The sequence below is a fragment of the Diachasma alloeum genome, unplaced genomic scaffold, assembly GCF_001412515.2.
Source record: "Diachasma alloeum isolate Michigan unplaced genomic scaffold, Dall2.0 Dall_scaffold_00827, whole genome shotgun sequence".
Lineage (NCBI taxonomy): Eukaryota > Metazoa > Arthropoda > Insecta > Hymenoptera > Braconidae > Diachasma > Diachasma alloeum.
The window spans coordinates 284,252-298,475 of NW_021680954.1; the positions used below are offsets into that span (position 1 = coordinate 284,252).

General features: G+C 34.7%; 1 protein-coding gene across 2 annotated transcripts in view; it reads left to right on the forward strand.

Moving 5' to 3' along the window:
* LOC107044833 (pleckstrin homology domain-containing family G member 5) overlaps positions 1 to 14,224 on the forward strand; it is an 85,124-nt gene that overhangs the window by 42,368 nt on the left and 28,532 nt on the right. For both annotated transcript variants that reach the window (XM_015266877.1, XM_015266878.1), the window contains exons 4-5: positions 10,125 to 10,379; positions 11,052 to 11,155. In XM_015266877.1, coding sequence (XP_015122363.1) covers positions 10,125 to 10,379; positions 11,052 to 11,155 — 359 coding nt within the window. The remainder of the gene's footprint in view (positions 1 to 10,124; positions 10,380 to 11,051; positions 11,156 to 14,224) is intronic.

Sequence of the window (14,224 nt, forward strand, 5' to 3'; positions counted from 1 at the left end):
GGGGGGGGGGGGGGGGGCGAAGTCCCAGTGACGAAAAACCAAATGCATAACAGAGAAAAAAATTAAAAAAAGATAACAATTTATACATTTTGTCAAGATAAAAAAAATGGCAAGAAAAATCTAGCATTTTCATTTAAAAAATATGGGGGAGGGTGGGGCAAAACTGACCGAAAGGGCAAAACGGACCACTGACAGAAAATTGGTAATTTTTGTTTTTTTTTCTTTCCTTCCAATCAGGAGCACTAAATGTGTAGTAGACAACTTGTTGTAGACATGTGTCGCTGAACTGCAATTTGATCAGATTTGTTAATCACCTCAAACCATAAATGACTTCGAATTTGCTCCATTCGGAAGCGAAAACGAAAATTATGAACTTTCTGTCAGTGGTCCGTTTTGCCATACCCTCCCCTACTAAATTTCTATTAAAACTCTATAAGTGTTGGAGTTCTGTGAATATTCTATAAAATAATTCTGTTTTTTGCGTCATTTCTATTGAAGATTATACAACTTTGCCATGTCATATTTAAAAAAAAACGATTCAAATAAAAAATTGAAAAAACCGTATTTCTGTACTGCTCTTTTCACTTCTCTACATCCGGGAATTGGCATTGGCCCTCGTCCAAACTCTTGAAAGTGAAAATCACTACCGGAAAATATCGTTCATCACACGGAGAAATGAGTTCGAGAAAAATCACCGAACAAGTCAAGTAATCGTGATGCAAACTCGATTTTCAGTGCTTTCACCTTAAATAGGAAAAAACGTACGAGATTAATAGTGAATTTCACTCCGTTGGTCCGGAAAAATTTGCTGAACGTGAATAATTGCTCCAATTTTTCGTATAATTTTTAGGTGACCGAGAATGACTTTTAACGAACCCGTTTGGTAAAAATGAACTTCCGTCCGTCGGAAGTGAATTTTTACCAAACGGTAAAAATTATATAATTATATACAACTATTATATAATTTGTGCATTCACAGATGTGTTTTTTACCGAGAAAATAGTAAGATATCCGAAAACCAATATTTTTTCACTGAATTACATTTCGCTTCACGATTACCATTCGTACAGCACAATTTGCCACGATTTTCTGGGTAATGTTTAAGCAGCTTTTCTTTCTGCGTAAAAATCAGTGTCATATATCCCGGGAAATCATTTTTTTCCCTCTGTGATCGGGTCAACTGGAATTTACTACTTTTCGTTATGGAAAAACCGCAAAATGGCACTTCTCCAAAGTCCTTTTCAGGATTCGCGGGGACCCTCTCACTCGAATAACCCTAATAAAACCGAGTTACAAGGAAACGACGGCTCGGTAAAATACACTGAACTAATATTATATTCTCGGGTTTTCGGGGGGTAAATTCCTTGGAGATACCTTTTCACGCTTGGATGAAAATGGATGGATGGCGGACAGTACGGGAGCGAGGTCGTTCAACAAGATTTCCTAGTCATCTTGTTTGAGTGCAGCGGTGCAAGGTGAACAGCTGAGGGTGTATGGATATGTATAGCGTGTATTTTCGTGAATATGTATGCATTCGACACTCGAGATATTCCAGCCGTTTCAACAACCGAGTGATGACATTATTCGATCCCCCAACGGATACAAGGAGGAAATGTTGAAAATACCCATTGTTTTGAATCCAAAAACCAACTTTTGCTGCTGGAAAACATGACCTGATTGAGAGTTTGGAGTGGTGGCTTTAAAAAGGGCTGAAAAATTGCGGCCATACTTGACATTTATTGAAAAATTGGCCAATACTTTTTACTTTTAGGACGTCCGTCGAACAATTAATTTTGTTATTGTTTTTTTGTTCAGAGAGAATGATGTTTTGAATTAAAAAAAATTAAATACACATATTTTCGTCGAGGGAATGCCTGTTGACTAAGGCTAAACGGGCAGCCGAGATAATAAACTGTCGAAAACATTGTCAAGAGTGTTTTTTTTGTAATAAAAAGGACATGGCCAAAATGAGTCACATGTGTCATTTTTTCGGAATTTTTTCGCTTTTTCGCAATAATGAATTGTCAAATTATGAGGACTCATAACTCATGATGATACTGATCTGTTTGTTATCTTCTGTCTTATATAAAAAGGAGATGTAACACGTTTATTCCTAAATGTCTGAAAGAGAAATCACATACATGATGATGATAGCACTGAGAGAAAAATCTGAAGTTCGATTTACAATAAGAAAATAGTTGAGGCATTTTGGTGAACGATACGATTTTTTTTTGTATGCGGCACATAACATTATAGTAACTTCACAAGCGTAATTTTTGCAAATCAAAATGCAGTTAAACTAACCAAAGTTCAAAAGTAACCACGACAAATCTATCGTGAGGAGAACTATAAAATAGTTGCAATGACTACATTCCATTGTAGTAATTACTTCTCCGGCCATAGTTACCGCAACCCATGAAAAATTGTTGAGGACTTGTTGACTATAATTCGATGGTGATGGAATATAGTCAGAAGAATTATATTTTTCTCTCAGTGAGTGATTTTGGCAATAACGTTGATTTTGGAGATTTCCAACGGAGTATGTATTGATTCTCAATTGAAGTTTTCATAAATCTCGATGAATTTTTCAGTCTTTTAATAGAAGTTTCAATAGATTTCTATGAAAAATCCTTCGCTTTCAATTCAAGTTTTCGATGGAAATTTCCATCCCTTTGGAATAAAAAAAAATGGACTTTCAATAGAAGTTTTCATCGCTTCTCACGGATTCCTCCTTAGTAATACTATAGAAATTCGTATACGTGAATGAACATATTTATTCCAATCAACTTACATAATAACTTGATGAATCATATAAAATCTATCAAATTGTCAGACGCGCGAAGCGCGCCCTCGATCTTGTGTAATAAAAAGAAGATGGCCAAACGTATTTTTCTTCTCCCTTTTTTTAATTTTAGCATCCGATTCTTCTCCCTTCTTTATAATAAAGAGGAGGCTAATAACAATATTTCGTATTGTTCATTGAAATTGTTCGATATTCTGTTTGGAATGTTTCCTAAAAATTGGTATCAACAATTCACCGTCCATCCTCCCGATTAATGTGAATTATATTAGAATGTAGAATTGTATTATATTATTGTATAATTTTGGATATCCTCAAACTGTCCATGAAATTTCAATTTTTCTCTAACAGTGTTTCAGGCCATGATAAATCAATTAAGAGATTAAGTTCTCGTTCAAGTGATCCATCCTGGACGCAATATTCACAGTTAAAAAAATTTAACAGAATTTTCCAGACAATGACACGGAATTCAATTTAACGGAAAAAAATCTATGAAACTTCAAGTTTCCCTGAAAATTCAAGGAAATTCCTGATTTTTGGATGTGGAAGAACCATGAACATTCCGAAATTTCCATGAATTTTCAATGTAAACATGATAATTCAATTAGAAATTGCTCTGAAATTTCAAAAAATTGAAAATTCAAGGACATTTTTGCTTGAATTTTTCCAATTTTCATTAATTTTCATGGAATAATTTAACTGAAGTTTAAAATTTCCATGAATTTTCCACGAAAACCACGAATTTTCAATGGTAAAATTCCCTGAAATTTCAATGAAACCGTCAGTTGTTTCATATTTCAAGACTAAAGTCTGGAAACTTCAGTGAAAATTTTTTAACAGTGTTGTGTTCTTAATGACTTCCCATGGATCACTCGAAATTTTGTGGATGAAATGAAAAAGTAAAACATTCCATCCAGTTTTTTTTTAAATTTTCTTTCCATTCTTCTACTCTCGCCCTAACATCCTCAATCAAGAACATTTTCAATTTATAAATTCTTATTTTCATTGTGAATTTTTCTCGAGAGCACGTGGTAAATCGAGACTGATAGAAAGATAGTTCCAATTTCAGCCTACAAATATTTACCCACTTGACGGACCTTGTGTGAAAAAAAAAGATCCTATATACTCGTGCACCCACACAGTCCACTCGGTTCTATTTTGTTTCGATTTCTTTCGCATCAATTTCCTATCCAAACAACTCGCTTCTTTCATTCCACTCTATTGTGGCCGATAACCCGAGCAGTTCAACTTCCCTTATCCTTAATTAGCCGGTTTAAACATTGGATCTGTATCGCCACGAGCTTTCCCGCTATTCAGACGTGAAAACAAGTTGTTTCACTCGTTGTTACTGCGTTTGAATCGCTTCTGAGCGGAGATTAGGGATGAAAAGACGGGTTTTGAATCCTATCATTTGCAGAAATAGATAAGAAGTATTGAGAATTGTATTTCAGTTGTGGAGGTGGAAATCTTCGGAAATATAAAACTGAAATAATACAAAAGAGAATCTCACATTGAAACCTTTTTGTCTTCAATTGAAAATACAGTTCAAAGAAACCATACGCGAAAATTAAATAAACAATTTATTTGAGGCAAATAAAAATCAAGTTTATAGTCAAATAAATCCATTTGTTTCCTCTGAATAAGATTAGTAGTAATTGTTTAATTGAAGTAGAAAAAGTTTCCTCGTTTCTTCTCAACACTTCTTGTTAAATTTTTATCACATTAAAATTCCATTGGAATTTCAAAGGATTTCGTGACTGAAAATTCACAACTTACGGGAAAAATCAATGAAAACTGTACATTTCAGTTCAACTATTCAACCAGAAGTAAATTTTCTAATTTTTTCAGATTTTTAAAATATTTTCGAACGGTTCAATATTGAGATTCAAATTCAGACCTGCAAAGTTCAAATAATAAAATCACAGTAAAATTTCCGGAAACTTAGGGTCAAATGCATTGTTAATGACGTAAAAATTTTCCTCTGAATTTTCCGTGGCAAATACCGGAAATTTTTATTGTGTTCAATTTCCACTGAAATTTCTGAAAATATTGTAATTGAAAAATCGAATATTTCATTGACTTTACGTTCAAATGATCTAAAAATTAATAAAATACTTGATTTGGCAGTTCAATTATTCTGTGAAAATTCAGAACAATCATGAAAATTCAGGGAAAAAAATAAAAGTTCCATTGAAAATTCAATCAAGTTGTGAATTTCCATCTCACTCTCACTGAAAACTATTAAATTTCCTTGAATTCTACCTAAAACTTGAAATTTCATTAACCATTTTCCCCTAAATCCAATTCAATGTCACTCTCATGAGAATTACTATAATATTTTCCATGAAATTTCAAAAAATTTCTAACAATGTATACAATTTATTTGAGATCAATAAAAATGTAAATTAAAATCAAGTTTATATTAGAGTAAGCCCATTTGTTTTATTTGAATGAGATTAATTTAATTGAAGAAGAAAAAGTTTCCTCGTTTTGTCTCAATACCTTTTTTCGAAATTTTGATTACATTAAAATTTTATCGGAATTTCAAAAAATTTTGTCATTGAAAATTCACAACTTTATGGAAAAATCAATGAAAACTGTAAATTTTAGTTCAACTATTCAACCACAAGTAAACTTTCTAAATTTTTTTGAGGTTTTTGAAATATTTTCAAACGGCTCAATATCGAGATTCAAATTCAGGCCTGCAAAGTTTAGATAACAAAATCACTGCAAACTTGGGATCGAATGGGGCTCAAATGAAAGCTCTAATGTTCGACTACAAAAATAGAGAAGCATTTCGCTAGAGGAAAAATACCCAAAGTGCTCGGGTATCCTTAATAAAAAGGACATTCACTTTTTCAGAATTATTATCTTCTCTCTTTATGACCATTTTATCGCTTCATATCTAGCTGCCCAAGGCTCTGTCAATATTTATCCAACAATTTACATAGAAGAAGATAAACTATAAAATGAAATAAAAAATAGCCCCGCACCATGTAAACATTTGGCTTCATCAGGCGGTAGAGGGTGAGCGATCAAGTTTCATTGAGAGAAAATGAGTTGAAATTGAGTAGAGCCCGGTGATCGAGACGAGGGATAGGGATCGTGGCTGCCCTAACGGTGTAACCGATCGATCTTGTCTATAGTACGTGGCTCTGACCCACTTACACTTCCGAGTCACCCCCCGTTTGCCAGACCCCTCTGTCATTGTCCAGACATGATTTTTTTTTTGTCAGAGAAAATTGACGACAGGGACCCTCGTTGATGACGATTCATGGGGGAGATAGATTATTACCATCTTGATGTCTGGCCCGTCCATTGCCACTGAAATTCGCAAACGCGATGGATTCATCAAGAAAATCCGTGTGGATTGAATCTGTGGATGGCTTTCAGGCTTGAGGTATGTGATTTATCGAGGGGACAAGTCAAATAGGGAATTGGATTGATGAGGGAAATATGTTTATTGATTTTGTCTCATCACATCTCAGTTTAATTAATTTGACTATCACCCGCGTACTGGCGAGATTTCTTGTGACCTTGCAAGGGAAAACGTAATCATGTTTTCGGGTGTTTACTGAGAAAAAACTCTCATTTCCTGCAGTGAGCGAAAAAATGAGGGAATTACTTCCTGTTTGTGATTAAAGAAACGAGGGCTGTTTCAGAGGGGAAAAGGTTCCTTAAATTTTGTCAAGGGGAGGACAATACGCGGAGAGAGAGGTTGGATAAAAATTACGTATCTTTTCCGTAATTCCGAAGCGAAATGTGTTTGTAGGAAATTCTACGGAACTGTCACGTAATTTTTACCTAAAATAACGGAATTTTTCCAGAGCGTTTCGCAATTTTTATTATAATCTCCTGGGAAAAATTACGATATTGTCACTTAAATTTTCTGACTCGATTCCGTAATCGGTGAGCGAGCTGTGAGTTCCGTAATTTATATTAAACATATCTCTCCGTGTACTGTAGGAAAGGTAATCGCGGAGTGAAGTGTAATTTAATGAAAAAATACCTATTTGTGGAGGTATTTTACGATTCGTTCGGTTAAAAAAAATTACAATCATCTATTGTAGACAAACTTAATGATGGAGAAATTCTCAATCCGAAATTTTTTTCCTCTTTACTGTCCAGCCATTATCCACTCGGATAAAGTTCCTTTCCCCGCCCCCGCCCCTTCCGATACATTAAAAACGATATTTTGGACTATCTACCTGAAAAGTGCACTTTTCGACACGATTTAGTGTGCGTAAAACGGTTGTTTTCAGGTGTGCAAAGCTTCGTTTTCAAATTAAGTTCAAAATTCACTTTACTCTTTAGTGAATTTCGAGTGCGTAAAACTTCGTTTTAAAATTCACTTTGAAAGTCCCTTTACGCACGCACTTAAACTTGGCGCACTCGTTTACAAAACAATCACTTTACCCCTTCTACCGTTTCGGACAGGGAACTCAGCAGTTATCGAAAAAAATAGGATGTGCTACACGTGTGCGTAATAGTATATTTCGATACGAGTGCGGAAAAGTGTTTATATCACTCGCCTTCGGCTCGTGCTGTAAATTTCCCACGAGCAAAAAACACTTTTCCAAAAAAACAATGTATGGAAAAGGGACGTTTTAGGCACGCGAAGCGTGTCTAAAAAGTTTTTTTTTTGCACACCGTGATGAAAAAGTGTTTTTTGACCCGTGGGAGGTGTGTAGCGTTCGCCGAAGGCGAGTGAAGGGAGTAGGGTCAAAGGACACTTTGCCCACGAGTATCGAAACCTATTTTTCATTACAATGTGCGTAAAACTTCACTTTACGCACAAGTGATGAAATATACCATTATAATTTCTTCTGTATTTTTTGCACATGCAATAAAACTTCTTTCTGATTTTACCAAATAATTCACGAGAGTTAAAAAACTTGGATTTGTTTATGTTATGAAGCTTGAATTTGAAAGAATTCAGAGGAAACCTTTTCAATTTTGTAATCGAAAAACATGAAAAGCAATCGAGATGAAACTTGTGGTGAAAGTCATGGGAAGCTAATAAATTGTAAAGCATATAAAAAAAGTAATGATGTCGAGTGGTTATAAACCAAGAGCTACTTTCATTTACCGAAGCTGAATTTATACATTACGGAACTCGTTTTATAACATTCGGAATTTTTTCCATACTCATTAATTTAGAAAATCCGATAATTGAGGGTTTGAAATATATCTTACCACCAGCCAGCGATAATAACGCAGCTTGGATAAACTCTCGCGATTAATTATTTCAGGCCATGGAGAATGCTTGTGGTTGTGTAAATGATTGAGAATGTACCAGTCCTCTCTGTTTCGTCCTCGGCTGAATAGAATGAATACATGCGGTGCATTAATAAATTACATTCAGGAATTGTCTCTCGGAAATGGGGATGAAGACACTCATTTGAGTGGTGAATGTCGAAATTAAAACTATTCCACATCTTGTGGAAATGAAATTGACGCAATTCCGAAGATGGCGAATCTCTGATTGATTATGCAAATGATTATGAGTCACGAATTGGTGCAATGAGAGCAGTCAATACTTATCTTCAAGATGAGTTTTTGATACACAAATTTAAAAATTTCAGGACTGAGTTATATTTTTCTTACTTAAGGATATCCAAGTATCTTCTAGTTTGGTATGGACGACACTATAAATTCAACAATGTTCAATCATCCAATTTGTTAATTAAATTGTAAGAAAAATTCGAAAAAAAATCAGAAATAATCAGGGTGATTGAAATTACATTTTGCACAGAATGATTATTTCTTAAACATTCGTTGTTTATTAATGAATAATAGAAATTGTTTAAACATTCAGAAATCTCATTTTTTTAGGCATGGAATCGATTTCTGGTAAAATTCTGGATATAAATAGATTTGTTACGATTCCGAACAAATGATTTTTATGGTGGAAAATTGATTGTTTATAAATTATTTATAGAAAATGCGCGTAATTTTGAAATTATTTCACCAATCTTCCTCCAAAAGTAAACTTTCTTTTTTTTTCAGATTTTTAAAATGTTTTCTCACGATTCAATGTCGAGATCTAAGTTCACACCTGCAGCTTTTAAATATTTTTTAATGGTTATTACCACTGTATAGTTTCACACTTTGTGCAGTTTTAAAATAGTAAAATCATTGTAAAATGTTCGTAAACTTGGGTTCAAATGGGGCTCGAATGAAAGCTCTGATGTTCCATTAAAAAAGTACAAAAGCATTTCACTGTAGAAAAAATAGCCAAAGTACTTGGATATCCTTAAGCGATAATAGTACCTCTCACATATTAAAATTATTTCTGAAATTAAGAGCAGATTTTCCATCGAAACATTTACTCGCAATTTAATATTATAAATTCCGCGATCCCCGCCTAGAATCAACTAAACATGTAAATTTGTCAAGTACAGTTATGCGAGTTTTAAACCACAATGACAGAGAATTACAACATTTCTCTGTGAAGTGAAAATACCTCCACGTATGAAAAAATCGTATAGAACTTTTCTATACGGATCGCGTATAGAATTTCTATAGGATTTCTATACGGATATTTTTCATACAAATTATTTCTATACGATTTCTATAGGTTTGATCCTATACGACCCATTGCCACATGTACACTGATAGACTGATTCATTCATTCCAAACGAGATTCGTTAACTATTAACGAATGGTAGAGTTGAATATGACCAAATGAATATTCGTTAATAGTTAACGAATGGTTCACTTGAATGGCGAAAGTCAAGTCAAACAAGGCTCCTCAAATAAACATTCGTTAACTATTAACGAATGAACATTTGGTGGGACCGAATAGACCCTAACCTGCAACCAAAATCCATTCGTTAACAATAACTAATCCCTTCTATCAGTGTATAGAAATATTTCCTATGGAGTTGCGACATTTCTCTACGTTTTTCTCTGGAGCGTTTAGACATCTTTCGTATGAAAACAAAAATTTATGTATAGAAATATCCGAATATCATATACAGAAATTCTATAGACTTTCTATACGCAATCCGTACACTGATAGACTGATTCATTCATTCCAAACGAGATTCGTTAACTATTAACGAATGGTAGAGTTGAATATGACCAAATGAATATTCGCTAATAGTTAACGAATGGTTCATTTGAAGTCATTTGAAGTTAAAATTTGATGAGACCGAGTAGACCCTCGTCTCCAACCAAATCCATTTGTTAACAATAATTAATCCTTTCTATCAGTGTATAGAAAATTTCTATACGAGTTTTTCATACGTGTCCTTTCATTCAACAACCCCTTCCCTTCCAAAATTCCCAAAAATAACGATAAAAAACTTTTGTTTTGCAGGTTCGCTCAAGATCCTTGAGCCAACTTGACATGCTGGACGCCGGGGAGCACCCGCTGCCAAGCGGTGCCACCCATCAGCCACCCCAACCCCACCAACTGTCTCACAATCGTCATCAGCACCCCCATCATCATCATCAGCTGTATTCACCGAATCCCATGGACTGCAGTCCACGTCTCCTCGTACCCAGTGCAACATCCATCACCGATTCGTCTCACACATCCTCCCGAAATCGTCATAAACTCTCTCGCTCCCAGGTAATGCACAATTTATGAAGGCCCAAGCCAGCACATCGAAAATTCCCATCGCGTTAATCAATCTCGCGATATACAGCTGCTCGTGTTTGGTATACGTTTCAAATATTCGCACAATTTGATTTCCATGTGGCCACTGATAATGTCGAATATCTCGGTGGAGATATTATTTCATCGGTATCCGACGTAATTAGTGCGAATTCAGAATTAACTCGATGGAAAATAATTTATCACTGGAGTGCTCATTTGATTCTCTCACTGATGAAAAAAAGTTTCATAAGAACTTCTATTACTTTTTATCGTATTTGACATCAACTTTTTAATCCAACCTCTTTTTAATTCCAATGGACTTTTCTCGGGGTTTGAAAATACCGAGATAGAGAAATTGCAGCTATGTAATTAGGCCCTTGCCTCGCACTGACGCAAACTTAAACCAGAGGAGACTCGGTATAAACTGGACTCTGACGCAACTCAGCTTCTTCCCTTTTCACTTGATTTAAACTCCAACATTGCATTAATCTTCGTGACATTAACTTCTGACGTTGCTTCAGTGTAACATCTAGCCACTCAGGGTACATATGAAATGCTAACGTTGAAGTTCAACAATTGAATTTGATCCTAGTTTGAATTTTGTAGGAAGTATGCCTGGTGTTTATTTTTGGTATTGAATTTTAGGTATCCAGCAGTGAATATTTCAGTGTCAGTTTCGAAGTTGGTGATGAATCCGGCTCGTTGGAGCGGGAAGAGTTTCTACCGGCTACAAAGGGACAGTATTTGGTGTAAGTAGGAGGGACAAAGTTTTTATTGAATTTGGGGGGAAACTATCGCTTCAGAATTTGCATGAGTTTAGTTTAGATCGAGGTTTTTGTTTTTATTGGAAAATATTGGTTCTCTGTAATGAAACGGAAGTTCACTTGCACGATATGGATTAATCGAGTTATAGTATCGACGAAATTTCCGTTAAGTTTCGGTGAAACAGCCATGCTCCTGTGCAATTAAAGTCAAGGAAATTGTTCATCCTTTGTCCCAATATTGTGCCAGATATAAAACACAAAAATGGATTCCTCAAATTAATTTTTCGTCTGTATCTCACTGTAATTTTCAGTAGAGTGACATTAAATTCGATTTAGGAGAAAAAAATCATTAACTTTCAAATTTCGCGAAAAATTACATGAAATGCTAAATTTTTTAGGGACAGGGAGACAACGCGTTCTATTCCAATGTTTTTCCACATGTCAAAAATATTAATGGATTTCATCAAATACATTCTTCATCCACATCGCGAAGAATAATGATGGTCACTGTAATTTTCAACAAAACGACATTCAATTTAATTTAGGGAAAAAAATCATTAACTTTGAAATTTCACAGAAAATTATATGGGATGTCAAATTTTTTAGCGACAGGGAGACAAGAATTCACCAACTTACTTGAATTTTCAATCAAAAGATTAATATTGCGTACCAAATTTCGCTGAATGTTCAATTAATTGACAATTCAACAATACCTTCACCTGAATGTTCTTGATTGCCATTGATTTCAATGAAATAATTAAACGAAAATTTGCAGTTTCCAGTGATTTTTTCATCCAAAAGTGAATTTTCAATGTTTCAAAATACAGGGAAATTTAATCCCGAATTTGAGAAAAAATGACTCATTCTGTTCCAATACTTTTTCAAATGTCTTTTGATGAAATGATTTTGTGAAATGAATTATTTGTCTGTACCTCAAACACTGTAATGAACTTCACTGTTCAAAAAAAAAGAAATTTCATGAACAGTTCAATAGTAATTTTCAGGAGAGGGACATTAAATTCTATTTTAGAGGGAAAAACTCACGGAAGTTCAAATTCTTGTCAGAATTGAATGGAAATCTACATTTTTGAGCGACAAAAAGTCTAAAGGTTTCATTTATTCATAATCCCGAATATATTAATTTGGATTTTCCTGATTTCCATTAATTTTCATCAATTTTTTATAAAAACGTAAATTTTTACCGACAAAATTCCTTAAAATTTCCGTCAAATTGTCAATTGATGAAAATTTCCAAAAAAAGAACCGGAAATTTCAGCCAAAAATGTTCAACAGCGTAAAATCAGTGATTTTTTCTAAACAGAGAAAAGTTATCCTTGACCTAAGTATAGAATCCTTAACAAGACAAAGATTTATGTCCATAAAAAAACTTCAATAAAAAAAAATGCACCACTTTACTCGACATTTTCTGGATATCACAGTAACTGGAGGGGAAAAATTCTCGACCAAGGTGAGAATTCATATTCTGTAAAAGAAAAGCATTGCGAATTCATCTGATCGAAATTACTGATTCAAGGTGCACATCCACACGTCAAAATAGTACGATAAATGGGTTCGCACATGAGCAGACTACATGAGTAATCGATTAGTAGAGCCATTTCCTCATAGAGCCCCAATAAAATCTCTAAAATACAGTATTTACCAGCGTAAATAGCTGAAGATTTCCTGATTGACGTCCATCGCCAGACAGGCATAAATGTGAAACATGCAACACCATAAAATATCAAATTTTGCGTTGGTGGTATGTTCCCAGGGTAAATGATGAGGGGAGCACTGTAAAAACGCTTGCAAACCCTCCGCAAACAAGAGTTTACCTCGCAATAAAAAATAGCATCAAAGGAAACCCACGATATTTTATTCAGCATGAACTTTTGAAAATGATAGGTGCGGATACTCAAGCCTCCTGACATTAAAACAAATCGCTGAACCTTGGACCGCGGATCAGATAATCCTCACTCTCAATTACCGTTGTTCTAGTTTCGCAAAGTACAGAAAGAAAAAAAACATTGAACCTCATGCTAAATGCGGAATAATAAAAATAAAGAATTCAAAATGTTTAAGGCTGTTTTTTTAAGCGACGACCTGTTTCGCCCCAATACTAAGAAATAGTTTGGAGAGAAAAATTTATGCTAAACAAATTTTTTCAGACACTGCACCAAAAAAAAAACAAGTACTGATTCAAGTCGACGTCGGTTTGATTCTAACCGATTTTTGGCTTGATTCAAAACAAGCGACTGGGACCACGCCAATCCGGGTCTGATATAAGTCGAAAAGTGGTTTATTTGAAGTAGAAACATGTCAAGCCGATATCGATCTGAATCAAGGCGAAAAATCGGTCTGAATCAAACCGAAAAATCGGCTTGAATCAAACCGAAAAACGGAGTGATTCGCGTCGAAATTCTGCCTGTGGAAGATAGCGACTTGATTCTAGACGATTTTTCGGTTTGATTCAAACCGATTTTTTGGTTTGATTCAGGCTGATTTTTCGGTTTGATTCAGACCGATTTTTCGGCCTGATTCAGACCGACTTTTTTGGGTGTGATTTGAATGGAAATTTAGACATTCGTTTGACTCAAGTATGCTTGTTACTGATGAAATAGTATATTTCGTAACGAGTGCAAAAAAGTGTTTTTTTCACGAGTTACGAACAATATTTTTCATCACAATGTGGCGGAAATTAGACTTTTAGGCACGCGGAGCGTGCCGAAAAGTTCACTTTTCGTCACAGCGTGATGAAAAAATATTTTATCAGTGTAATGTCTGAATGTTTGGACAGACGTTAAACTATGAATTTTCAATGACCGAATTGAAATTATGAATTTTCAATGACTAAATCCCCTGAAATTTCAGTGGAAATGTAATTTATTAGAAATTTCCAAGAAGCTTACCGGAAATTTCCGTGAAAAATTTTCAACAGTGAGCTTCAACTCCCCAGTGCCACCTCTTCCGACTGAATTATTCCTTCATGATGCCCAAAAATAAAACAAATTGCTCCATAGATTATTTTTAGCTTACATTTCGACCTGTTCCACCCCA